General features: G+C 39.3%; 2 protein-coding genes across 6 annotated transcripts; both read left to right on the forward strand.

Annotated features, from left to right (window-relative positions):
- Window positions 1-900: 900 nt before the first annotated feature.
- Window positions 901-19,834, forward strand: LOC5507709 (prolyl 4-hydroxylase subunit alpha-1). 4 transcript variants are annotated; one of them, XM_032376440.2, is made up of 12 exons: window positions 901-1,276; window positions 3,764-4,092; window positions 4,624-4,675; window positions 4,961-5,169; window positions 5,434-5,604; window positions 6,733-6,800; window positions 15,092-15,191; window positions 15,939-15,992; window positions 16,188-16,250; window positions 17,020-17,088; window positions 17,224-17,320; window positions 19,298-19,834. In XM_032376440.2, exons 1-12 carry the CDS (start codon window positions 937-939, stop codon window positions 19,399-19,401), a joined length of 1,656 nt encoding a protein of 551 aa, XP_032232331.2. In that variant the 5' UTR covers window positions 901-936; the 3' UTR covers window positions 19,402-19,834. The 4 variants fall into 4 exon arrangements, with proteins under 4 accessions (XP_032232331.2, XP_032232329.2, XP_032232330.2 ...); XM_032376438.2 differs by lacking the exon at window positions 6,733-6,800 and adding an exon at window positions 8,443-8,513; XM_032376439.2 differs by lacking the exon at window positions 6,733-6,800 and adding an exon at window positions 10,315-10,382 and having other exon boundaries at window positions 902-1,276.
- A 129-nt stretch (window positions 19,835-19,963) lies between these two features.
- On the forward strand, window positions 19,964-26,055 carry LOC5507712 (neuronal pentraxin-1). 2 transcript variants are annotated; one of them, XM_032376443.2, is made up of 5 exons: window positions 19,964-20,224; window positions 22,223-22,464; window positions 23,112-23,232; window positions 23,697-23,931; window positions 24,452-26,055. In XM_032376443.2, the coding sequence occupies exons 1-5, from the start codon at window positions 20,155-20,157 to the stop codon at window positions 24,828-24,830; spliced, it is 1,047 nt and encodes a 348-aa protein (XP_032232334.2). In that variant the 5' UTR covers window positions 19,964-20,154; the 3' UTR covers window positions 24,831-26,055. The 2 variants fall into 2 exon arrangements, with proteins under 2 accessions (XP_032232334.2, XP_048590204.1); XM_048734247.1 differs by lacking the exon at window positions 19,964-20,224 and adding an exon at window positions 21,276-21,402.

The raw sequence follows: 26,055 nt of genomic DNA on the forward strand, positions 1-26,055 counted from the left end.
CTATAACGGATCATGTTTTTTTTCCTGCCTGTATTTTTCTATTCAGAATCAGAAGAAACGTCTGAAAGAAAACATTAAAAATGTGAGAGTTGAATTTTTACCCCATTTCGTATGATCGACCAGCCGAAATAAAACTTCGAGATAAAATAATTGTTGGAATATTCGCGTGCATACACGCACGTATTCTTATCGCATTGCAAGAGAATTTGCCTATTTATTTTTCAGGTTCTTACTGTATTTTTGCAGTGATCATTCGACCGACATTCGATTGCTACCGATTAACATGAGCATCGTCTCGACAAAACCTTTTGTTGCTTCGATTATCTCAAGATGCGATGCTTGACTTAGGATGTTCGTGTCTCTATTCCTTGGGGATGTTCGAACGTGGAGAGATGCTATAGGCCGGGCGAAAACGGTGCCAATTACACTGACATACAAGAAGATTGCGTGACAATCTTACTTTTACGCCTCAGCCAGACAGAATATTAGCAAAAAAATATTTTCAACCCCTAATTTTGTGCACTATTCTTTAAGATAGAACGTAAATGACTCTAGCTCCGCTGGTTTTGTCTTGATGGGGAGATTTCCGTGACAAAATTGACGCATTCCTAAGAACAAACAAACAATTCATTTGGTTCATGAACGGTCCGCTCAATGTCACATTCCACAACACTTAATGTTGAGAGAATATACAGATTAACACAAAAGATTTATCACTCGTGGAAGACATGATCGCAAATGAACTATTTCCTATAGCTATTCCATTATTGTGCTTCTGTTAAAACCCCAAAATGTGTTTTAAGTTTCGTCCAGTTTTTTTTCTGTTGGAATTTTAATCTTTGCATACAGTTGATAATATAAATTCTCCTAACATAATTATGTCACGCACGGCAATTTATAATCAAGTGGTTCAACATTTACGGCTGTCTTCAAAACATGGCGAGACGTGGAAGAACATCGCTTGGGCTTTTTCTACTTCTGAGCCTAACCCTTGCAAAATGCGAATTCTTTACAGCCTTAGTTGATCTAGAACACCTTGTTTCTAGAGAAAAGGAACTACAGGAAGCCTTGAAACGCTATGTCGAAGTCGAAGAATCCAGACTTGCGCAAATCAAGAAATTCCTTGCAAAAGTTGATACAGCTCACGAACTCGCAACAAAGTATGGGGATATAGGGGGATTTCTTGGGCATCCTGTGAACTCCTTTGCTTTGATAAAAAGATTTCACAAAGGATGGAGTCGAATGGAAGAACTCGCGCTCAAGGATACCAGCGAAGGTAAAACTAGAATATTAACAAATCTTTGTTGTTATTTTCTTCAAGTAGATGTCATCTAATGTCAAACGATATAGGTAGCCTGCCGGCGTTTCTATTTTCTACCTGTATAAAATACTTCTCCATGTTTTCATTCATGGTAAAAATATACCAGTAGATGTCATGCTCGGGGTTCAATATGACTTATACATGAGATGGTGTTGATCTCTCCGGTCCACGTGTATGTTTCAGCGCGATCGTTCGTTCGAAATGTCTGGACTCATGAAATATGATATTTTTCAAGAGCCGGCGTATGAAGTAGTGTTGTTCTTAAAGTGGGGAATTTATAACAATTCTTGTTAATCTAGATAACAAATTGTTCAGGATTTTTATCTAAAGGATTATGAAATTAACAATGAACAGGTTTTTCGAAACAGTCAGTTAAAATGTTTCCATATATATATTTTTAAATAATCATAGATCGTACCGGCAAAACAGCATTTAAAGAAAATTAATTATCAAGTTTATTTTTTAAGGATAATATAATATTAGATTTCGTCTTCGTAACATTGAGCTAAACTCGAAAAAACTTGTTTAGCTTGAGTAATATGTCAATAGTAGTACCCTATGTTTATTTTCTAGCTATTAAACACTTTCACGTTAAAACGTTACAAAACAAATTTGTTGATAAAAAACAGGAAACAAGAAGTTTCGGAAACGGGTCACATCACATCTTTTAAAGCATGCTATTAAATAAAACTTCTTATTTCAAATGCAAGATATATGAAAAACAAAATTTTTGAAAAAAATTTGCATGAATGAAAAACAGGAAATAAAGATAAATGCATATTAGATTTAGTCCCATGACGTCTCTGCGACACAAATTATTAGACATGCTAGTTAATTTCTGCGGCGACTTTTCATTTAGATAAAAGCCACTCAAATTAGAAAAGGAAGTATCAGCCTATGAGGCCTTGGGGGTAACAAACCATATGTCTACTATATTGCCTAGACGTGGGTGACTGTAAAAATATCTACTTTAAGTAGTTGAAGTAGAAATAGGATTAGATTAGACATAGGACTTTATTGAGCTCTAACGTCTGTGTGCAAGGCACTCTGGGAGTATGCTGACAACTGTGATATATATATATATATATATATATATATATATATATATATATATATATATATATATATATATAATACACCAAAAACTGGAAATCGACTCTGCCAAATTTTCGTCTTTAATAAGACTTCTTCAGGGCAGACTGAAGAAGGTGAATCGTTACAAGCTTATTTACATCAGAATAGTGGCGCGAGACGCAAATACATTACAACTGACAAAAACGTGCATTTTCTCAAATAGCGCGTGCTATTCCGTATTCCATAGCACGCGCTCTTCTAGAAAATGCGCGTTTTTGTCAGTTGTAATGTTTTTGCGTCTCATGCCACTATTCTGATGTAAATAAGCTTGTAACGATTCACCTTCTTCAGTCTGCCCTGAAGAAGTCTTATTAAAGACGAAAATTTGGCAGAGTCGATTTCCAGTTTTTGGTGTATTGTATTCATTGTTCTGGTACGAGATCGCGACAGTTTGGGCTTTTTGATTCTATATATATATATATTTAAGTTCTTATAAGGCTATCTATCTCCAACTGAGATTTTAAATTTTGTCATTCTTCTTTGTTCAAACAGAAAGTTGAATTGTTATTCCTTGACAGCTGCTTTTATACGCTCTCGGCAGTTATTGCGTTTTTGCATGTTCCATATTTGATTGGTATATAGATATTAATTATAGAGCTTGGTATATAGATATTAATTATAGAGCTTGGTATATAGAAATTTATAATATTTTATTGGTCCCTAGACCAATGCAAGAAATGCTGATATGATCTGATCTTCAAAAAACTTTGAACTCCCTTCCATCCCCCCCCCACCACCACCACCACAACTGAGCTGCCAAAATCGTAAATAAAAAAAACAAATGTTCAGCAGTTTAACTTGTTTAACATCGGGTGGGAACTTACTGCTTGGTGTGTTATAGGTGCTTGAATGGGGGGAGCTCAAGCATGCCTATTTTGACAATGTTTGTTGCCTTGATGATTTAAGCACTATGCCATGATCTGATTTTAAAAGCTGTTGAATTCCCATGCCTCCACCCCAATTGAGATGCCTAAATTATACTCAGGGGCGTAGCCAGGGGGGTGGCCCAGGGGGTCTGGGCCCCACTTCTAGTTGCCAAAAAATACATTAAATGTATGAGACATTTAAAATACAGAAGAAAATGCCTTGAAATGGCCTTTCAGCCCCCTCCTGTTAAAAATTCTGGCTATGCCGCTGATACTAATAAAATAAAATAAATTTTAACATTTTGACATTTTTCACTCAAACCAGAACAGGCTTGGAAATCTGACATTGATCATGTGTGGGGGCCTTTTTGGCCATGGATGTGAATGATGAATTTTGACCTTCAATAAATTAACCCATAAATAAACATGATCATTTCCCCAGTTTTTGTTGAAACTCTAACCAAGCACAAGGATCAATTCCCAAGTCAGGAAGATGTTGACGGGGCAATCACAGCATTGCTAAGACTGCAAGATACATACCGCCTGACGCCTGATGTCATATCAACGGGTCGCCTCCCTAAGGTGCGAGCCGTCCCAATGATGACTGTGAGCGACACATTTGATATTGGACGGTCTGCATATCTGTCCAATGACATGTTCTACACAAAAGCTTGGATGGAGGTAGCCCTGGAAAAGATCAAGAAAGGGGAGGATAGTGAGGACGTCAAGTTGTTTGATGTTTATGACCATCTGGCTTTTGCAGAATATCAGGTAAAAATTACCACTTTTTTAGTGTTGGGATACCTGTGGTATATTCTACTTGTGTTCATGGGATTCCTGTAATAACATTCTTTATGACCACTTTACATTTCATGAAAAGTATGTGATTCTTCAGAGCTGTAGCAGGAGGTGGGGCACTGGGGGCACGTGCCCCCCTCCCATTATTTTTTTAAAAATTATAAGAAAATGACCAGTAGGGGCGTGGCTGTGCCCCCCATTTTTTTTTATTTTTGTACCATGCCCCCCCTCCCCCCAATAATTCGAAGCTTGCTAGGGCTATGTTCCTGTGGTATGATTACATGGTATATTTGAAAGTAGCATATCAAAGATTTCCATAAGGAAATCACAAAACTTTAGAAGTCTGCCTAAAAATGAAAGGTTATTGTAAGGTGATTGTAAGTTTTTGATGTTTAGTGGTGTTTTTTTATCATTTGCTGTGTTCTTGTGGTTTCTGTGGTCATCCATGTTTTGCATTATTTTACTAAGATTATACTGATCACGGGGTATACTAATGTTTGACAGAGAGGCAATTTCAAGAAAGCTCTGAATTACTCCGAAGAAATGGTCAAAATTGGTAAGAAAAAGCATTTGCACACAACTACCCTCTACCCCTAACAAAAAGGGTTTGGTTAGAATTGAAGGCTTATCCAGTCTTTTTTAGGATTGGTTATAGGTACATAGGTACACCTTTTTGGGGAGGGAAAAAGATTACTAAGTACGTTATTTCAATAGAGATCACAACTCAAGGGTTGTTAAATACAACGACTACATTCTTGGTGACAGTTAAACTTTTCGAGCCGTAGTTTTATCGTTATTTTTCTCTTTTTTTCACATAATTGTCTTATCCTTGTGGTTTTAGATCCAACCCACACAAGAGCTACAGATAATGTTGCGTACTTTGGGAGTGAAATTGCAAAGCAAACTAAGAAAAGAGGGGATACTGGAACTTCGCGGAGAACCAAATCCCCCTCTTCGACTTTCAAGAAGCTCAAAGAGCGAGAATACTTCCACCGAACAAAGGCTTTCCAGAATTACGAGAAGCTTTGTAGAGGGGAAGTGAGAAGTTTGGTAAGTCTCATAAAAATATGCTTCTACTACTGACCAATAAGGGCAGTAAGAAATTACCACAGTAGGGTATAGGGTAAAGCCTGCGAGGTAGGGTATAGGGTAAAGCCTGCGAGGTAGGGTATGGGGTAAAGCCTGCGAGCCGGCTCTGCCGTGTGTTCTCGGGAAAATGTTCGCTTTCGGGGTTCCCAATCAACATGTATTCATAATTATACCTACTCGAAGTGAACCTCTATTGAATCTACATTGTTGTGCCTAATCGTGTAGACAAAGTGGGAACAAGGTCAGATGAGCTGCTGGCAGATTCGTGATGACCCCCTCACCGTGCTTAAGCCTGGTCGAATCGAGCGCGTTTTCGTGAAACCCGAGGTCTTAATCTTCCGAAATTTCATCACAGACTCTGAGATCAAGAGAATAAAGGAGCTCGCCACACCCCGGGTACGTCACAAATTGCCTATCTTGGAGACTATTAGACCTTGTACTCTCTCTATTGCACCCCCCTCTCCACCTCCCCTTTCCCCTCCCTAAATCATTGTTTATGTGGGGCATCTACAGTACAATCATTTAAGCACATTCAAACATTCGAATGCATGCACAGTTTAAACTATCAGATCAATACGAGTCATCGAAGCGTTTAACATTCGTACTATCCCGAACCAGTTTGATGTTCTTTACCCCAAAGGTCTCCCCAGTCTCACGGCCAACCGCAGGGATCCTGAAGAGAGCTCTGCAAACTAGGCAACTTATGATCTCTTTCGCCACTTATCTACTAAAGATGTATTATCACAGAAAGGGCACGCCATTAATAAGTGTCTTTTTATAGTTTTTTGCATTACAAACAAATCCATCCTCGTCACCAATGTTACAACTTCAGAAATACTTTGACCGATACTTGCTCTGTTTTCCATCTGTTTAGATCCGTAGATATTGTGTATACGTTCACTTTACTTTTGCATTGATAATTGCTCGGTTTCCCCTCAGCTTGTACCAGCAAACAGGTCCATGTTCACTATATAATCACTAAAAGGAAGCACGAGCAGTTCGTGTCTGCGTCTTCGCCCGATAATTTTGAACCGTGCCACGACCTGTCTATTCGAACTTCAGATCTCTTTTCTTTACAGCCTCTAGAACCTCTCAAAATTTCTAACTGTTCTAGAAATTGACTTCTAAAATATCACATCTCGATAATCTGGAAATCTTAAGCTGGTATCTTTACTCGTAATGTCAGCTCCGATTTTCAAGTTTTCGTGATTTTTTCCATCCGGAAATTAGTTACAATTTTAGGGTGAAATTGTATTAAGGTCCAATTTTTTTAACTGTTTGAAATGTATGATACTTGTCCATTTGCCTCATTCGAGAATGAATCAATTTTACGCGAAGATTTATCCACCGCGCTAAAAGACCCTTAATCAAGCTTGCTTTACGGTTAACGTCTTTCACTTTAGAAAATATAATGATTTTTACATTATTTGTTGGAACGCGGTCTAAGTGCGAAAGCGTCAATTATTCTAATGCGCCGGTGTCCTGCGCATTTTTATTCGCCGCTGACATGTTGATCTGGTTTAGTTATCGCGGGCAACCGTCAAGGACAAAACGGGCAAGCTCCTGACCACTAAGTTCCGCGTCAGCAAAAGGTACTCTATGCCGCCTAGTAAGATGTGATGACTTGGCGTGACTAATAAAATACTGAAATGTGTAATGCAGTGCGTAACGGATGGAATTGCGTGACTTTTACCGTAACGCTAGTGTCGCTAACGCACTGTGTTTCGGAAACGCGTTTCTGATAGAGCGAAAAAACATCTGTTCAACTTATTCATTATGTCATTTGGAACGTCGCCTAATGCTTTTTTAACAACAACAGCAAGACAAAGTCAAGATAGATAAATAAAAGAAACAATAAGAAATAAAAAGGAATGGGAATTACGGAAGAAGTTACGAAACTTCTGACGAACAGGGAACCATTAGTAAATATGAGAAATGTTATGAACTAATATGTTTAAAAACCTCTCCCTACTAGCAGAGGCCTCTCTTCTCTGTATTTTACTGAGCTGGCGTTCGCGAGGATAAGAGACCTCTGCCATGGGTCGAAACTTTTTTCGTTGCGCATGCGTGAGCGTTTCTAAGCGACCGCGTGATGTGCCAAAACCCGCACCATCGCGCGACAGCTGTCAATATGCTTTGCCTGGGTTTTTTCGCTAATTATGAATAAAACTCCGTTTATTTCTACTCTTCGAAAAAAGAAAACAACTGATCAATTTCAATCACCCAAAATAGTCACTTAAAAGAGTGATCAGCAAACGCAGCAAAGACGAGTTTTGTCTTGTTTGTGGGATAAATTTCAAGACATCTAGGCAGGCGAGTTTCTTTAATGTAAATATCGCATAGTTGGACTCGAAGAAAATGTTACCAAACTTTTTGGTTAACTTAGATCAGCTTATTCCAGAAGAATATGCAAAAGCTGTAAACAAAAGATTGACTCGGTAGTCAAAAGAAAGAAAAATCTGAATAAGGAAAAGGCATTAAATAGTTTCTTTTATAATTCGTCGCGTGATATTTCTACGGAGGTCGCCGTTTCGAATGCGTGCTTATTATCCCGCAGCGGATATACGCTTCACGCATGCGCTAGTCATTGTCGGCTCAAATAATGGCCAGTAAACAATAAACGGACCATGCACTTTTGATTCCTCGTCCACGATCGTGAACGGCGGTTTGATCCATGGCAGTTTTGACCCATGGCAGAGGTCTCTTTTCCTCGCTAACGCCAGCCCAGCGAAATACAGAAAAAAGAGGCTCCTGCTAGCAGGGAATAAAAAACTATGTCTAACCAAAAGAAAGTATCAGGCGTAAAAAGGCGGCAATCTTGTGCTTTTTCGGTGCTCTCCTATTGGTTAGCGGTCTTTTTAACGATCTCTTATTGGTTAGCGGTCTTTTCAACGATCTCTCTTTGGTTAGCGGTCTATTTGACGATCTTTTATTGGTTAGCGAGATAACTAACGGCCGTGGTGACTGCAAAATGGCCTGCCTCTCCAAAAACCAGATTCGACTCTGAAACTAAAAGCACAAGGCGTTCGTGTGACTGACAACGAGTAAAATGTCTAGAAAGTCCAGTTATGAAGTTAGACACCGCCTCATCTCTAGCACACCTCATCTCTACACAATGAACAGATAAAAATTATCGCTATGTTACTTTGGGTCACCGTTAAGACTCAGGAAGCCCGCCTCCGTCCTTCCTTTAATACGCATGCCTCACGAGTCTTCGCTTTTTGTTTGCAACAGCTAAAACGAGCGACCGTCAAAGATCCTGTTACCGGAGAATTGATCTTTGCCAATTACCGTATTAGCAAAAGGTACTTGACGTTTGTGCTAACGGACCGGGTACCGGGGAATTGATATTTGCCAATTACCGTATTAGCAAAAGGTACTTGACGTTTGTACTAATGAACCGGGTTCCTGGGGATTGATATTTGCCAATTCCCGCTTGTGAATTATGCACAACGTTGCATCGCTTTCACCCGGAAACACTAATAAATAATGACATTATTTTAAGTTTAAATAAATTAATTGAACAGGCTTTTATAATTTAAAATGAGTTTGAAGTTATGGAAATAATGGCATTACTTTAAGCTTAATTTAAATTAATTTAACTGGCTCTAATTAATTCAAAGATTGAAGTGTCAATAATTATTTTTATTCTAAATTCGAACAGAAAATATCCAGAAAAGTAACAAAAAAGTTTCTGGATCATTTGGACCGAAAAGAGTTGTTTAGAGAACGGTTTTATAGCTTCTTGGGGCTTATTTGGTTTTACTTCAATAAGATCAGTTTTATCTTAATCCCTGTAAAATTATGCTCGATCGTCATGGCGGTAATTTTTTTTTCAGATAAGCTTATTCCACATAAAATAAGGCGGGAATTCATTTGAAAACTCGATAAGAATAAACAAATGCATGTATGTATTTAAATTTACACTGGACCTTTCTATTAAGTCATGGAATCTTGTAGCTTTTCTTCCAGCCTTCATAAATAGCAGGTGTGCATTTCTACCTCATCGTATTTTGAATAGGGCAAGACAAGGAACCTACAAACATTGTACGAAATGATGGCTTTTCTATTATCTCCTCTGTGTACGTACGCAAGGTCGTGCTATGACATGTTTCCACTTTTGGTGATGTTCTGCACTGGGTATTGTATTTACTCTATGCTTCAAAGATTATGATATTTTTTTTGTTTTAAGCTTTCAAAAACAAGTTCGTTTTCCAAAGAGCCGTAGCAGGTTTCGACATTTTAAATAGTGCTCACGCGTTTTTCCGTAGTCCTTCAGATTTTTAATAAACAAAAGGGCTCTGAATACATAAATACGTGTTATACCCCCCCCCCCCCCCGCCAAAAAAGGCCGTTGTGTGGGTGTGGCTATCCTTGCCCTTAGTCAGGTCTGCAGCTACTGCCAGCGATCCTATTACTAACTACTTTTGTTTCTTCCCTTAAAATTTTCACTTACATTTCTTCTTTAGGTTGCGCAATGCAATGTTTGTTGATTAAATTGTGGCCCAAGGAAAACCTGTAGCACTTTCCCGACATGCAAAGGATCCCTTTCCTTTCATTTACTCTCCCCATCCCCCCTTACCCCATACAACAACAAATAAAAGAACAGCGACAAAAAAGCAAAAAAAAGCAATTAGAATCCCTATTTCAAATAAAGTTGCATTCGGAAAATCCATGTGTCGTAACGCGCATTTCTTCATAGGTGTCAAATAAGCAACTAAGCTTTACAAAAAGGTTGAGAAAGTTTCAAAAAAGGTTCAGAAAACTGTAAAACAGGTTAAGAAACTTTCAAAACAGGTTCAGAAAGTTGTAAAATTCTTTGAAAACGTTCACACGGCTCTCCGAGACCAGGATTCGAAAGCTTATACGTTACTCATAAACCATTGCTCATTACGACACCTGGATTCGAGTGTGAATGCTTATTTGAAATAGTTGTATAAGCAATTCTATTGACATACTTTCAAACAGAAGAGAGTTCTCAGAAATTAGGTCATAAGGAGGGATGCGAAGGATTTAAGCTCATAGAATCTTGCCTTTGATTGGGCGAGCAGGGTCACATGATCATTTCTAGGAAAAAGTTATACTAAAATATTTTCTAATCTTTAGCTTGAGCGCGCAGTAATCTCAACTCCCAATGGAACACTTGTGTATGCATCGTATCGTGTGAGCAAAAGGTAAATAACCACAGTAAACCATGGACTAATATAAGTAAATATAAAACCACGGGGTGAATAACACACGGGTTGAATATAAATTAACCTAAGGAAATATAACAGCACGGGGTGAATAACCCACGGTAAACCATCGACTAATTTAAGTAAATACAACACCACTGGGTGAATAAGTCCCGGTAAATCAGAGAGTAACCAAGATAAGTTTGTCTTGAGGCAAAATAGACCATATACTAACATCAAAAACACTATACCATGTTGTAAAGAATATAGATAAATACAGTTAACAAGAGCTTAAATCTTAAGACTAACAACAGTGAGTGGAATCATTAGCCAATTCGCACCGAGCGTTAGTTGTCAGTTCTTACTCGTCCAAGAGACAAAACTGCGGATAAAATATATGCTAGCATACGTAATTCAAGCTGAGCCACATTTTGCAAAATGTGAATTAAAATGAAAACAAAATTCGACAAACATTTGTCCAAATGCATCTGTGAGAACACGAAAACGAGGGTGATAGCACTTGACCGTAAATAAAAGAGTAAAAGCGAGGTTGACTGCCCGTGACAGGAAATAAGAGCGCGAAAGCGAGGTTGACTGCACGTGACCGGAGATAAGAGCGCGAAAGCGAGGGTGATAGCACGTTACCGGAAGTAAGAATACAAAAGAAGGGAGAGCTCGTGACCGCTCTTGAGAAAAAAAAATATTTTGTTTAGCAAAATTAATAGTGTTGGAAAGTCATCAAGAAAATCATCATATATAATACTTTCTGCATCAACTAGTCACTTTTAAGTTCATGCTTTCTGAGGCCGTTCTTTTAAAGGAAATGGTTTTACTGTATTTTTATTTGTTTAAGAGTTTATATTTTAGTATAGTTATTGGACCGCCAAGCACTGAACAGGAAACGTCCACTCATAATCGTTCATCTAATTATGCCACGCCCCATTTTCGTTACCTTCACCATAGTCTTCCTCGCAGCCGATCTGGACTTGTCACGCTAGGACTTGTCACGCTAGGACTTGTCACGCTAGTCGGCACCATGGGGCTCAAGCGCCACCTAGCGTGACGGGTCGATGAAACATTCTTATTCAGGAAGGGGAATATTTAGTATATCCTTTTTCTGCCCTCTTTTCCATTGCTACTGTTCGATATAAACACATACTTCCCTTTCCACAAATGGCAAAGCCGTTGATTGGAAAGGGCCGATTTGCAATAATGTATCGTACCCTGTGATTGGCTATGTGTGTAACGCGTCTTGTGTTCGTACAGTTGAGGCGAGCCACCATTCAACACCCTGTCACAGGCAAGCTCGAGTTCGCAAACTATCGTATAAGTAAAAGGTGTGTACCATGTTTTGAATACCCACAGTAGAATAGGGTTTATGTTTATGTTGATCTCCAAGTTTCTGCTTCGGTCTGTTATTTCCGTTTTACGGTGGACTTCAAACAATGGTCCACAGGGTGCCCGTAATAGCGAGAGCTGACGGCAATCTATATTAAGAATTTATTTTGAGATAAATATTTTTTATGATTAGATAGACCTAGTATAGAAAAAATCCTGTCTTTACAGTTCTCTTCAAACACGTTATTCAAATTGCAGCTTTAATTACTATAGAGCCTTTCGGTTCCGGCTTTGGGAAATAACAGTTGCATTTAAGTGGATATACCTGAGCCTCATAATTAGATAAAGGCCTAGTTTGCTTGCAGGCAGGTGAAAGTGTTTTAGCGCGGATAATTCGACCAGTCGGCCGTCATGTCCAATTTGGAGCCATCTTGGATTTCACGCTACGCTCCGTCCCTCTGAATTGGAAACATACAACGATCTTTCGCGACAAAACACTATCCTCTGCCTCCGAACAGATTAAGTGTAGTAAAGTGAAACGATAAATCTATATAACAATAATGTTTTTTAATCGGGATAAAAGTTCTATAATATCTTCTACAAATAGAAATTTAAAATTAATTTCGAATGCTTTTTTCTGCTCTCTAACCATCGCAGCTAGCGGCTTCTAGACTAACAGATATAAGTAATTGTTGAATTCTAAGCTTGAAATTCACCCTTGACCATTGTCATATATGTTTGATGTCCGTATATTGAGGTGGATACTTCATGTATGTGGTGTTCTATTATTATCACATATTATCACATATTTTGTCCAATTCTACAGTCACATTTCATTTCAATTTGAATTTCACATATGGCGAAGTCTCCCTATTAAAATCGCGCCATTTGACTTCGGTAACATAAAAGATTATGTACTACCGGCTGTCATCTCTTTCATGAAGTATCCATTTTAAATGTGCTCTCGTATTTATCTGCACAGCGGTCGAACGCCAAAACACATTCCAATTTTGTTCTTCTTATATTTTCTAGATTTTTTTTAAACTAAATGTCCAAAGTACTGGCACTTGTTTCATCTTTTTGCTAATAGTTTTTGGTTGTATTTTATTTTTTATTTTTTTCATGTGTGTAAGCTTATAAAAACTGCTATTAAAAGCAGCTTTTTAAAATACTATGTGTACGTATTGTCCGTTGTGCAGATATTTTTTATTTATTTATACCAGGGGCTCATAAGTAGGGGCAATCATCTGCATTATATAAGTTTATTATATGGCTACGATAGTACGCGCGCTGTGATTGGCTAATTTGTAGTCGTGACATTCCCGTATTGCCCGTCTCTGAGGGCATTACGGAATTCCGTATTGCCCTACGTAAATTTTTTCACAATCTTCTGTTTTTTGAAATTTTTTCCACCTTCAAACTGCAAAACGAGCGACAGCGAACATTCGAGTAGCGAATTCTAACACCCAGAAGAAACAGAAATGTTTAATCAGCGGGCCGTCTTTTTCCGTATTCGGAGCGGGACATTTTGTGAGTTTTTTTGTGTTGCTTTGTTCGGTTGCACGAATTTCGCAGAAACGAAATCGACGAAAAAATCAAAGCCACCAAAAAAAAACAACAACAACAAGAAACAAACAGGTCTTAAAGTTGATAATGGGAAGAGGACGAGCACTTTGAGTCGGAGTTTTATTATCCTGAAGAGATTGAAAAAGGAAAATTTTGACAAAAAGAAAAACAATAAGATCACGAGCCGCCACCGATTGCCAAGAAATACAAAGCTTAAGTTATTTATATCGGATAAACAAACAAATGAATACATAACAAGGGTTGTAAAGACCCAGAAACATCTCTATAAGATAAGTAATTACTACCTGTTATTTGTGAATGCAATATTTCCATCAAATCATAAATCAGCACAAAGCGATTGGATTGGCCTTTTCATTTTACTTCAGAAGTTTGTTCTCGACATACCGTGGAGTTTTCGAACTAAACAGTCCATTCATGCCGAGAAGACTGACAACTCAGCTTTCTTTGTTGTTGTTTGGATCAACTTCACATGATAAAACCTGTACCTTTCAAAAGTCGTCCAATTACTTGTTGTTAAATCTTTTCACTCATTTACATTTTTGATTTGGCAGCGCGCGAGTGTTTCTTGTTTTCCCGCCTTTTTGAAATCGATCGATAAACTAATCGATATTCGCGCGAAAGCGAAAGTTGATTTGTTTTCTTGTCATTTTTATTTTAAAAAGCCATATAATAAACAACTTACTAACCTCGACCGTTCGGTCATACCGGGAAATATCAAACTGAGGCTTTGGCGTATCGACCGAGGCTTTGGCGTATCGACCGAGGCTTTGCGAGGTATGACCTCACTCTCGGTTAGTAAGTAAGTAAGTAGTTCGTTACGGCGTTTCCTAGGATCAGGCTATTTTTAGACGCACGCGCACGAACGGGCCAATCAGCTACGTTGACGTTGGTCGCACGCAGTTAGAAAGAATATTTCTTTATCCATCATCCGTCGGTTTTGTTTGTTCAACAAAAGAATTGCAACCAGAATTTAAATTCGTAGATAAAGTTGGATTCATCATTGAAGAAGAGAGCAACAAAAGTCAAAGTACCGAAGAGAAAACATAGCTTTTTTGTCTGAGACTGCGCGTGCAGTTGAGCTCAGCCAAAACGTAAGCACTAAGGTCGTATCTGATTGGCTAATCTGCGCGTCTAAAAATAGCCTGATCCTAGGAAACGCCGTGACACCTTCATAATACAAGAATGTGAGGAAGTTGATTGCCCCTACTTATGAGCCCCTGTTTATACTTGCAATACTGTTAGTTGTCTTCGTTATTCTTGTACAACTCGATTCAACGCGTAGACTTTAAAGATCTATCTTTACGCCAATCATGTTAAGTTTATGCACCAGGGCCGTTTACACCAATCATGTTAAGTATTATGCATCAGAGCCGTAGCAGGGGGTGGGGCACAGAGGCATGTGCCCCCCCCCCCCAATATTTTCAAAAATTATAACAAAATGATCAGTAGGAGCGTGGTCGTGCCCCCCCCCCCCCCCCCCCCCAATAGTTTCTCAATGTTTCTGCACTGTGCCTCCCTTCCCCCATCTTACGCAGCCTGCTACGGCTTTGTGCATGTTAGTGACCGGATCTCAATGATTGGTAAAAAAGACACATGTAACATCAGACATTTTTCAGTTTTTTTGGTCTCTGGTCTTAAGAGTTCTCCTGCCGAAGACAAAGGATCACAAATTTTATCACCAAACATGTTGCTGATTTTTTTCATTTGTTTTTTTTCTTTTCCCTTTCTTTCCCTTGACCTTCTCTCTGCTCTTCTGCGCACGTCTGATTCTCGCGCATGCGTAGTGGGTGGCTACGAGATGAGGAAGATGAGCTCGTGAAGCGAATCAGCTATCGTGTCCAGGCCTACTCGGGACTCAACATGACAACCTCCGAAGACTTACAGGTGAGATTTACTTCCGGTTTAGTGCGACATTATTACCGCGCGTTTTACTTTTTAGTTTTACTTTTCTCTTTAGCCCCTGATATAACAATTTCTAGAATCACTGGCTTGAATTTTATTCGACGTTCCGGCAATGCTGCCTCTATTAGGATTAACGGTAGTACCACAATACTTCCGGTGTTTTACTTTTTCCGAATGTGCCCACTAGTTCCGGTAGTCTGATGCTTCCGGTGCGTCGCTGTCTGTCTCTTTTTTTTAATGAATGGTGCTAATCTTTGTTGCATTTTATGAAAATATGTTTTGGTTGGAAGCGGAGATGGGATACATGGGCGTAGCCTGTGGGTGGCCCCCCGGGCCCCCTTTTGGGAGCCAAAAATACACTAATTGTATGAGACATCATCTAAAATACAGGAAAAAAGGCCATGAAAATATGTTCGTTGCTGGCCATACCTTCATAACAAGCGCGGTAACTTTGCCTTTCTGGGCATGCGTACCAAGCGCAAAGGGGCTGGGGGGATAGACAGACCGCGCGCGCCTGGGAAGAAGGAAAAACGAAGGGCCTTTTGGGGCCCCTCCTGGCTACGCCGCTGGGGTGTTTTAATATTTTATGAAATTCTTAATACTTCATTTGTATTATATATTTTTCATATTTACGAACATCCGTTAGAACATCTTCAGCTTTTATACTCCAAAATACACGGGTATCTAAAATTCCATCTCCTAATAAAGCGCGTGTTGGTCTATTTTCAGGTTGTGAATTATGGCATTGGAGGGCATTACGAACCTCATTACGACTTTGCTAGGGTTTGTAGTTGGCATTATTCTTTACCCAAATTGAATGAATATTAATATATTATTTTTCTTTATCGCAAATACACATCTTATAATCTTAACCCTTACATTTTAGCCCGCCTGACGAGTTTTTTTTTTATTCGGTTTATAAGAATTTTTGGTTCGCTAGACATTATCTTATCTTGACCTCTATATTTTAACTAACAGGACGGCGAGGACAAGTTCACCTCTCTGGGTACCGGAAATAGAATAGCTACTTTCCTATCCTATGTAAGTAGCAATATTTCAACCCTTGTTAGCGACCAGCACAAGTCTTAATTCTCACTCAAACCTTTACAAACGACCGCTCCCTTAGAAGACCGCAGATATGTTTTGGTAGTTATAAAGTTATTTATTAATTCTGTTTGTTTTTCTCTAAAAATTATCTTACCAAGGTGCAGCATGTAGACACGTAGCTTTGGACTAGGAGCAACATAGCTTAGTGGATCCTGTCAATTCCTGCGAAATCTCGAGAATTCCCGAGAATTGTCGACAATCCTTAATGTTTGTACATCCCATTCCAAGTATTCGGGAATAAACATGATATTGGTTATCAAATATCGAGAATAGACCGTTTTGACCATGTTGCGCGCGCATCCAAAATGCCACAGACGGCGGGCTTATGCTATCTAACATCGCGTACGAAGTGGAGTTTACAGACGAAGTTATAGAAAATGCTGCTAGAGTGATTTTCGCGGAGATTTGAAGTCAAATACCTCTTTGTCCGCATTTTAGATCAGCTATGGCCCGCCGTCTGTGGCATTTTTTTATGCGCGCGCAGCATCGTCAAAACGTTCGATTCTCGTGAGCTCATGTGCCTCTTGAGATGATTTCCGGGAATTACTGGGATTCAATAGAAATTCACGAAATTACGGGAAATATCGGGGTCTCATTTTGGGCGTGGGCGGCGGGACCTATCTTACGACAGCGTCGTCGTGACAGTGCGCGTTTCCTTTAAAAACAATCCCTTTCACATGTTGCTAAAATTCTTGCCATTCAGCTTTCAGACGTCGAAGCTGGCGGGGGGACAGTTTTCACCAGAGTCGGAGCCACGGTCTGGCCGCAGAAGGTTAGTCCAGCATGATTTTTCAGAAAGAAAAGCGGCAAAAATAATCAATTGTGCCTGCATAGTGACCGCGTGTTTGTACTGACTGAAATAGATTTGACTGTTTTGATTTTTTTAACTTTCTTCTTGTGTTGCCAGGGTGACGCTGCATTCTGGTACAATCTCAAGCGTAGTGGCGATGGTGACAGTTCTACCCGGCATGCAGCCTGCCCCGTCCTGGTTGGTAGCAAATGGGGTGAGTGAATTGGAGTAGGTGTTACATGGGAAGAGGATCACTTGTGAAGAGAGAAGGGGTCACGTGAGTAGATAGATGGGTTACTAGAGAAAAGGGTCACGTTAGAAGAGAGGAGGTCACTTGTAAAGAGAGAAGGGGTCACGTGAGAAGAGAGATAGGGTCACTTGAGAAGAGAGGGGTCACGTGAGTAGATAGATGGGATCACGTGAGAAGAGAGAAGGGGTCACTTGAGAAGAGGTCACGTGAGTAGATAGATGGGATCACGTGAGAAAAGAGAAGGGGGGTCACTTTTGAAGAGAGAAGAGGTCACCTGAGTAGATAGATGGGATCACGTGAGAAGAGAGAAGGGGTCACGTGAGATAAGAGAAGGGGTCACTTGAGAAGAGAGGGGTCACGTGAGTAGATATATGGAATCACGTGAGAAGAGAGAAGGGGTCACGTGAGAAGAGAGAAGGGGTCAAGTGAGTAGGTAGAAGGGGTCAAGTGAGTAGGTAGAAGGGACCACGTGAGAAGAGAGAAGGGGACACGTGAGAAGAGAGAAGGGGACACGTGAAAAGAGAGAAGGGGACACGTGAGAAGAGAGAAGGGATCACGTGAGTAGGCGTTTCCAGATAGTGCTCCCAAAAAGCCAGAAAAGTGCTACCAAAAACATCCAAAAAGTGCTTAAAAGGGCTCCAAAATCAAAATTGTGCTCAAATAGTGCTCATTGGCGAAAAGAAAATTACCGTATATTTTTCAAACAATTTAGAGATAATTTGTGTTTTAATTAAAATTTGAATAAAAGAAAGAATATTGCTTTTATTAAATACATGCATTAGAGTATCTTATATTGTTGTCCATGAACGGGTAAATAACACTTTAGTGTATAATAACTAACTGTATTATAAACGACTTTGTTCTCTTTTGTGTTTACCTTTGTTATTTGGATACTACTAAAAAACAATGTTCATTTAGAAACATCACCAATTTCATTAATGTCAAACCTGATAACAGACCTTAATTATAACAATCTCCTAACGAGAAATAATTACAATAGATGTAAAACAGGAAAATATGGCAAACATATCTTCTAGATAAGGCATTCTATTATTGTGATGAATTCCAAAGGCTACCCAATATTTGTGGTTACCAAAGCACAGGCTACCCATTAAAATGCCGATATCACCAGTTTTACAGTCTTAGCCTAGTTGAGATAATATTATTTGTAGTTAAGGAAACTAGAAATGTCTATATAAGACAACAAAACCTAGTAACTTGGGTTAAGAAAGCTTGAAGTTGACTTGTTTACCCAAAAAGTGCTCTCTGATCAAAATAGTGCTCCCAAACCCAAATCGCGCTAAAATAGTACCAAGCACAAACTGGAAAGGCCTACACGTGAGTAGAGAGAAGGGGTCACTTGAGAAAAGAGGGGTCACGTGAGTAGGTAGAAGGGACCACGTGACAAGAGAGAAGGGACCACGTGACAAGAGAGAAGGGACCACGTGACAAGAGAGAAGGGGTCACGTGAGAAGAGAGAAAGGGCCATGTAAGAAGAGAAACAAAAATTACGCAAGAAAAAGGAATGGGTCACGGAAGTGAGTCGGTGCCACTCGGAGATGACTCGTTATCAACCAATAACGACTCGGTATATATCGGGAAAAAAAACCCTTCAACTCGGATTAAAGCCGCATTGTCACCAGTGTACTTCCGGAGGTCCGACGGAAACCTCAACCGTTAAAAGACAAAAGAATCTATTAGAATCCGAGATATTTAACAGGCCATCTGCTCTAAATTATCAATCACATCCTCAAAGAAACTTCCAATAGACACACTACTTTCAATATTTTGAAATATTTTTCGCGTTTTCCGTTAAAAATCATTGGAGATTGTTACGTAATCGACCGGAAGTAAACTGGTGACAATGCGGCTTTAAGCTCGGTATCACCCGGGGATGACTCGCTACCCTTTCTTCAAGTCTTGATGTCTATTTTGTTTCAGTCGCCAACAAGTGGATCCATGAAGTTGGACAAGAGTTCCGTAAGCCATGCAGTGTGGATAGAAACGCTCTTTTCAAAGCTACCACCAGGAGCCTTAAACATTGACGTATTTAAAAGAGAGATATATCTATCCCAATTAATATAAACAGCCCAGGATTAAGCAAATATAGAGTAAAATATGTAAAACAGGTCAATGCTTTGAGCATTGTAATAGAGTTTTGCCCATCTGCTAATTTGCCATTCTAGAATAAATAAGGTAATAGGGGGGTAAATTAAAGATGTGTCAAAATAAGGCATAATGCTAATCAAGGTGCTGTCTTCACACCCCCTGGTGTGAAAGTAAAGTATGCTTCGATTATATGTATGTATCTGAGCTGCATTTACAACCCGTAAAATCATGATCGAGTATTATAACATTTGTACGAAAGTAATTTTTACCAAAGTTTTATGAATTTTATATAAGATAGATATTAATACAAAGATTAGTTGTCTCGCTTCTGGTGAAACTGGCAGAGAAATAAAGTTCTATTTTTACATGTTTCATTTGTTTAAATGAAGCCTTATCATCATACTAGGCCCATATAACCCCTATTCGTCACTTTTTATGGAGTATCGAGAAAGGCCCACTCTGGGGATTTGTTGTTATTATATTATTATTATTATTATTAAAAAAAAAGAATGAAAAAAACTCGTTTTCCGAGTGTAATGCAAGTAAAAAAAACTTGAAATTTATAACTTGGTACTCGTCAACACGTTCATTGACAGGTTTTTAATTATATATGATCGCTTAATGAGCCATTCATATTAGTTAAGCTTTTTTCGAGAGATGTATTAGTACCAGCAGTAAACAAGGTGACGATGTGGTTACTGGGGATCGTCATTTTCATTTTTCTTAGTGGAATTGCCTCTACTACTACTGCTATCCCTGGTAAGTAATGAAACTAAAGATAATATTTTTATTTCAATTCCTTTCAAAGCGAGTGAAACTTTAAAAGAGCAAATTTTTTCAGTGTCAATATATAAGCATCTAACCCAAGCTATCCAGACTTCAAAAGACGTTTTAGGTATATTTTGTTATTCCCAATACTCGGGGCCCGTTTCAAAATAAACAAAAACGAATTTCTGTGTTCTTTTATACCTGGTTCATGCGCGTACCCAGGATTGGCCAAGAAGGGGGGGGGGGGGGGGATATGGAAAAAGCATAGTATTTGAAGAATACTTATAAGAAATGACCTACTTTTTGGACGCCAGGGGGGGGGGGATATGGAAAAAGCATAGTATTTGAAGAATACTTATAAGAAATGACCTACTTTTTGGACGCCAGGGGGGGGGGGGGGGGGGGGGGGAGAATCCTGAATCCCAGGATAAATAACCTGGCTAAAGACAGTAAAAAGAAAATATCAATCCACATAGGAGCTTATCCAAGCTTCCATCTCTCCACCAAGAAAATTCAATGGATTTTAAGCCAAAAAGTATTTCCTTATAAATTTCTATACCTGCACCTGTTATGCAAATTAAGTTCCTAATTTACTCAAACTGTCTCTGGTTGAAAGCGTTAAAATAGAGTAATGCGTACAGATCAATATATTAATACAAACATCTTCAGTTGCCCATTTTTGCTGAGAAACGCTCAAAATATACCCTTTGCAGAAATTTATTTGACCTTGATGGAAACGCGTAGTAGGTGGAGAAAGGGAGTAGCCCATTTGCTTTCTTCAATAGAGCGCTAGCTTTGAATTATTGATGTACCGTAATTACTTAACCCCTAATTAGAGACAACAACTTCAAGAACAACATAAACGCGGTAAATTATTGCAAATTGTTTCGTGAAACATGGAATTTGAGAATTCTAAAACCAAACAGAAGGCCAACGTGACCTTGGCATTGCACTGAATTTTAAAGAGAGCTAGCCAGTCGCACTTTTTTGTTGCTTTCATTCATCTCAAAATAAAAGCTTTAGAGTTCATTTACAGAATCTAATTAAAGATAAGACAATGTCTTCCAAAATCAGCCAATGGAAATGGGAAGACAAATTGGCTACTGACAGTGTTAGCTGTAGTCCATTTTGCGAACAAGTCGTGTATCACGAGATTAAAAGAAAAGCTGGTAAGCAACACATTGAAGGGAGAACCAAATCTATAGCACCTATTATAGGATTTTGTTGTATACTATAACTCATTCCAGATCAATTTTGCTTTTTTTCGTGCAATTTTCCAAAAAAAAGCCAATCTCTATTCCGCGGTCACTATTCCAGGTGGGAAACCAATAATTTTGATAATTGTAAAGCTTCCAAATGATATATTTGTTGAATTTAAAGCCGCATTGTCACCAGTTCACTTCTGGAGGTCCGACAGAAACCTCAGCCGTTAAAAGACAAAAGAATCTATTCGAATCCGAAATATTTAACAGGCCATCCGCTCTAAATTAGCAGTCACATCCTCAGAGAAAATCCCAATAGACACACTGCTTTCTATATTTTGAAATATTTTTCGCGTTTTCCGTTAAGAATCATCGGAAGATTCTTACGTAATCGACCGGAAGTAATCTGGAGACAATGCGGCTTTAATTCAACGAAGAGTGTGAGCAATTTTGTTTTGAGTTAATTTCGTTGTGAGGTAATTGCGGCCAACATCGATACGGTATCTTTTACTCTACAGCAGCTATAGGTACTGACCAATCAAAAGGCGCCAAATGTAGTAGGTACTGACCAATCAAAAGGCGCCAAATGTAGTAGGTACTGACCAATCAAAAGGCGCCAAATGTAGTTCCGTAAGTTTGAACGACGGAAGCCAGAAAATTTGAAGTTCTTTACGAGAATTCGCAGAATATTTTAAATCCCAGTAATTCCTTTACAAGATGCGTTTGCTAATTGGACATTTATAAGTAGCTCTTTATCCACTAATTCAAATTTTCATTATTTGCATAGACGAATGCCGCCAAGTGGAATGGCAGTTCAGTAAACATCAGAAAGCGCTAACAGGTCACGTGATCAAGACCATTGACAAGCCAAGTGAGAGCGCATGCGAGACGGAGTGCTACCTTGAGGCAAACTGTGTGTCAATCAACTTTAATGAGCTTTACCTGGAGTGCCAGCTGAACAACGCGACCGACGAGTCACGCGCTGCGTCCCTGATGGACGTGCCGGGCTGGAGATACAAGCCCATCATGGTAATATCATTTCTTATTTACTGCCGAGATTATACAAATAAAAACAACCCGAGCGACGAGTCGCACCCGATGGACGCGATGGGCTGGAGATACAAGCCCATTAAAGCAATATTAACAAATAAACCTTAACAACGGCGACATAGACCTATAATTCAAAGACATGGAGAACGGGAGCTAAAAATATTTTCCAGGGAGAGGACAATCCATATAAAGTGTTACCTATTTGTCCCAGAAAGTATACAACACAAAACCTCAAAAACGATTCACAAATCTAAATGAATATAGAAAGTTAAACCCGAACCGTATACAGCTATTACCTTGTATTACCTTTGCCTATTCTAGATAGAATCAAGATCCCGCATAATATATCGGGATTATAACCTGATAATAACATTGGGGAGGCGTTTGGCACAAGAGCGCCACTAGGGTAGCCTCTTACACCCCATCCCTCGGGTTTTTGCTCGCCACAGGAATCCCGAAACTCCTAAAACAGTAATTTCCGAATAAACCCACTGGAGGGCCGACTAGCAGGTTAAAGTTTAGTTAATTTTTTTTGTTTTGTTGGACTCAAGTATCCAAGCTCCCGTATATAGTTTTATGGTGTTTTTGAATATCTATTGACGATAGATAAATGCTAATGATTTCAGGACCAGTGTGTCGTGAACGACTGTCCGGTCCGAAAATCCTTTTGTCAATCCGGGTTTGGCGGTCTTCACAGCTATCGCTGTTTCTGCTCCAAGTGCTTCTCCGGGGCAAGGTGTGAGAAAGGTATGTTCCCTCATCTTTTGTAGACCAAGTATCAACAAGTAAAAGAGTAACAAAACAAATACACTGAAGACATATACATGTCTCAGTGTGATATATCGACCCGCAGTGGATGGACAACACACTAAGCTCCCGCCTCTCTAGCCAAGTCAACAGAACCAAACCTTGGTGAAATAAACCTTGATAGGAGCAAAACATAGCAATATTAAAATTGTAGGTTGTGTTAGCTTACCTTGCTTGATTTGTTTGCCTAGAGGTTCTATGTTTTATATAAAACAAAATAAGTTTTAGTATTTTTTGATAGATGATCCGTTCTTCTTTTTATATGCGCGATTCGTATCATGCCAGCTATAGGTTCAAGTTGAACGAGATTTGACTTCCTTGAAAATCAGGTTTTTTTCTTTGCTCTTTTTAGCGATACAACACTTCTACCAAAAAAAGTATGAGTATTTATTTTTTCATTCCAGGCAACTTTACTGTACAATTTCCACGGAAGCTCCATGAATACCACCTTCGTCACCCAACAAAGATAAACTTGGGAAGCGCTTTCACAGCTGCTGCGTGGCTCAAAACCTCCGCGCTCTCTGGGTCGTGGGTACAGACGATATTTAGCTTTGCAAAGCACGATTCGTATAACGCTTTGTTTGTCTACATTATGCCAGCTTCGATATCAATCGTCATGGATAATAATGAGAGGATAAGGTGAGTCTTGTTAGTCATACCTTACGGGCTCGAGGCCTGAGGGGGGAGGGGGTGAAGGGACTGGAAGGAGCGATCCAGTGTCCAGAAATGAAGAAGGGAGGGGAGGGGTGAAGAGGCTAGGGGGTGCAAAAGCATATACATCATATAAAGAACTTTACAAGTTCACGTTTTCAATAAGGCAATCCAGGTGGTGCAGAAATACAGAGGGGAGCGGAGGGGGTGAAGGGACTTGTGGGTTCATGTTTTCGATAAAAAGACCGTTTAGACGATACAGGTGATGCGGAAATAAGGGGGAGGGGTTTGCGACCGTCTAGCTATGCGCGTGTCGCGTAAAGGTTGTTTGACATTTCTTCAAAGTTCCAGCTCTTTTGGACGATTCTTTAATACTACATACATATTGTGGAGTCCGCTACAACAATCCGTTTTGCTTTTTTCTCGATCTGACTGTGTACGCTGACTGTGTACGTCGAGAATTCCCACATAACCTTGAAGATATTCTTACTCACTCTATAATTTCTAGTGACATCCCCGCGCCGTTGATGGACGATAGATGGCACCACGTGACCTTCACGTGGATTAGAGGTATCTGGGAACTTTACATAGATGGTGTCAGCAAGCAGAATGGAAGGTCCCTCGCGGAGAGCTCAACCTTTTCTGACGTCATAGCCATATTTGGGCAGGACCAAGACTCGTACGGAGGAGGGTTTACTCTCAATCAATGCTTTGTGGGGAGTCTTAGTGGAGTTAATGTTTGGAGTCGAGTATTGAATTGGGAAGAAATTGCGAAGATTTTCGGGGGGTGTAACACAATGGACGGGGACGCCGTGCAATGGGGCGATCTGTACCCGTGGGATAACATGGGAGAAATGGAAATCGATTGCCCTGCTCTGTGCTTGTAGGTGCCAACAACAGCTAACAGCGGAAGATAACAACAAAGGCTTGTATTTTTGCCATTAAACTTGTTCACGAGTGAAACTTTGAAGTGCTATTTTGCAGCTTTTTAAAACGCTTACAAAAGTCTGAGAAAAAATATAAGTCGCTGAGAAAGGTTTGCTGTGGCCTTTATTGTTGAGACGGCATACAATTTTTTTTTTAATTTTTAGTTGAGCAAGGGCGGATACAGGTGCGTGGATATCCACCCCCCTTTTTGAGCAAACAAAAAATTGAAAATTCACTTTGTTTGAAGAAACTACGGAGAAGGTACTGTCCATGTGCCATCGTATGCTTAACTTTTCTGACGCGACAAATTCAATTCAGCTTGAAGTATTGTTAGGTCTCTGTGACCTACCAAGAACCACTAGATAGGTTACAGGCCGCCTATCCGACTATTATCCACCCCCTATATTTTGAGATCCTGGATCCGCCTCTGGTTGAGGCTGAGCAGTTCTTATTTTTGGAGCATTTTAAGGCCAAATAAGTTCTTAACGATGTTCTTAAATTTTAGTTTATGTAAGAATATAATACCCAATGAATTATTAGGAAGAAAATTACACTTATGATCAATAGCAATAATAAGGTTGTTACTATGAGCACAATTTGATTCAGCACATTAGAACGCACCAGGACTGCTATTTGAGCCTCAGCTTGTTCTTAGCATGTTCTTAAAATTGGGCAGACTCTCAGACTGGACGTTCTTAATGTTTTTTATAAAAAAGAAAGAGAACATTTTCACATATCGAACATTTTGTCCTTTTTTTTCGCTTTATCTTCGCCTTGTACTATATTTGGAAGTCCGCTAATTTTCTTGTTTTTTTTTTTGTTGCCGCTAAACGGTGTTTAAATTTTAAAAATTCACGTAAACTTGCAGAGAAATATGTTTTCCTTCGTTCCTTCGTCTTTTTTTATGCAGCCATTTTGAAAAGGACCGAAGAATTCGCTTGTGCTCGCCCCCAGTTTCCCATTGGCCATTTCAACGTAGGAAAAATATGTTTCATATGTGTTATCTCAGAAACATTTTTTTTAAATCAATCATTTTTTGAAACCCTGCTACATGATATAACTGTTATGTATAACTGTTATTTGCATGATGAGAAAAAAATGTATTTTCTGCTATTTCATTTATATAATTCGTTTGTACTATAAAAAAAAATACTGCTTGAGAATAAAACCCTACGTGAGTTCGTA

The sequence above is a fragment of the Nematostella vectensis genome, chromosome 11 (assembly GCF_932526225.1).
Source record: "Nematostella vectensis chromosome 11, jaNemVect1.1, whole genome shotgun sequence".
Taxonomy (NCBI): domain Eukaryota; kingdom Metazoa; phylum Cnidaria; class Anthozoa; order Actiniaria; family Edwardsiidae; genus Nematostella; species Nematostella vectensis.

What these genes read in the sequence shown, in the direction of transcription:
- LOC5507709 (XM_032376438.2), top strand. Translation starts at nt 937, where the DNA reads ATGGCGAGACGTGGAAGAACATCGCTTGGGCTTTTTCTACTTCTGAGC. An exon ending in AATTACCGTATTAGCAAAAG is followed by an intron (nt 8,514 to 15,091) that starts GTACTTGACGTT and finishes GCGCATGCGTAG; the next exon opens with TGGGTGGCTACGAGATGAGG. An exon ending in CTCATTACGACTTTGCTAGG is followed by an intron (nt 15,993 to 16,187) that starts GTTTGTAGTTGG and finishes TTTAACTAACAG; the next exon opens with GACGGCGAGGACAAGTTCAC.
- LOC5507712 (XM_048734247.1), top strand. Translation starts at nt 21,291, where the DNA reads ATGTCTTCCAAAATCAGCCAATGGAAATGGGAAGACAAATTGGCTACT. An exon ending in CGAGATTAAAAGAAAAGCTG is followed by an intron (nt 21,403 to 22,222) that starts GTAAGCAACACA and finishes TTATTTGCATAG; the next exon opens with ACGAATGCCGCCAAGTGGAA. An exon ending in GGAGATACAAGCCCATCATG is followed by an intron (nt 22,465 to 23,111) that starts GTAATATCATTT and finishes TAATGATTTCAG; the next exon opens with GACCAGTGTGTCGTGAACGA.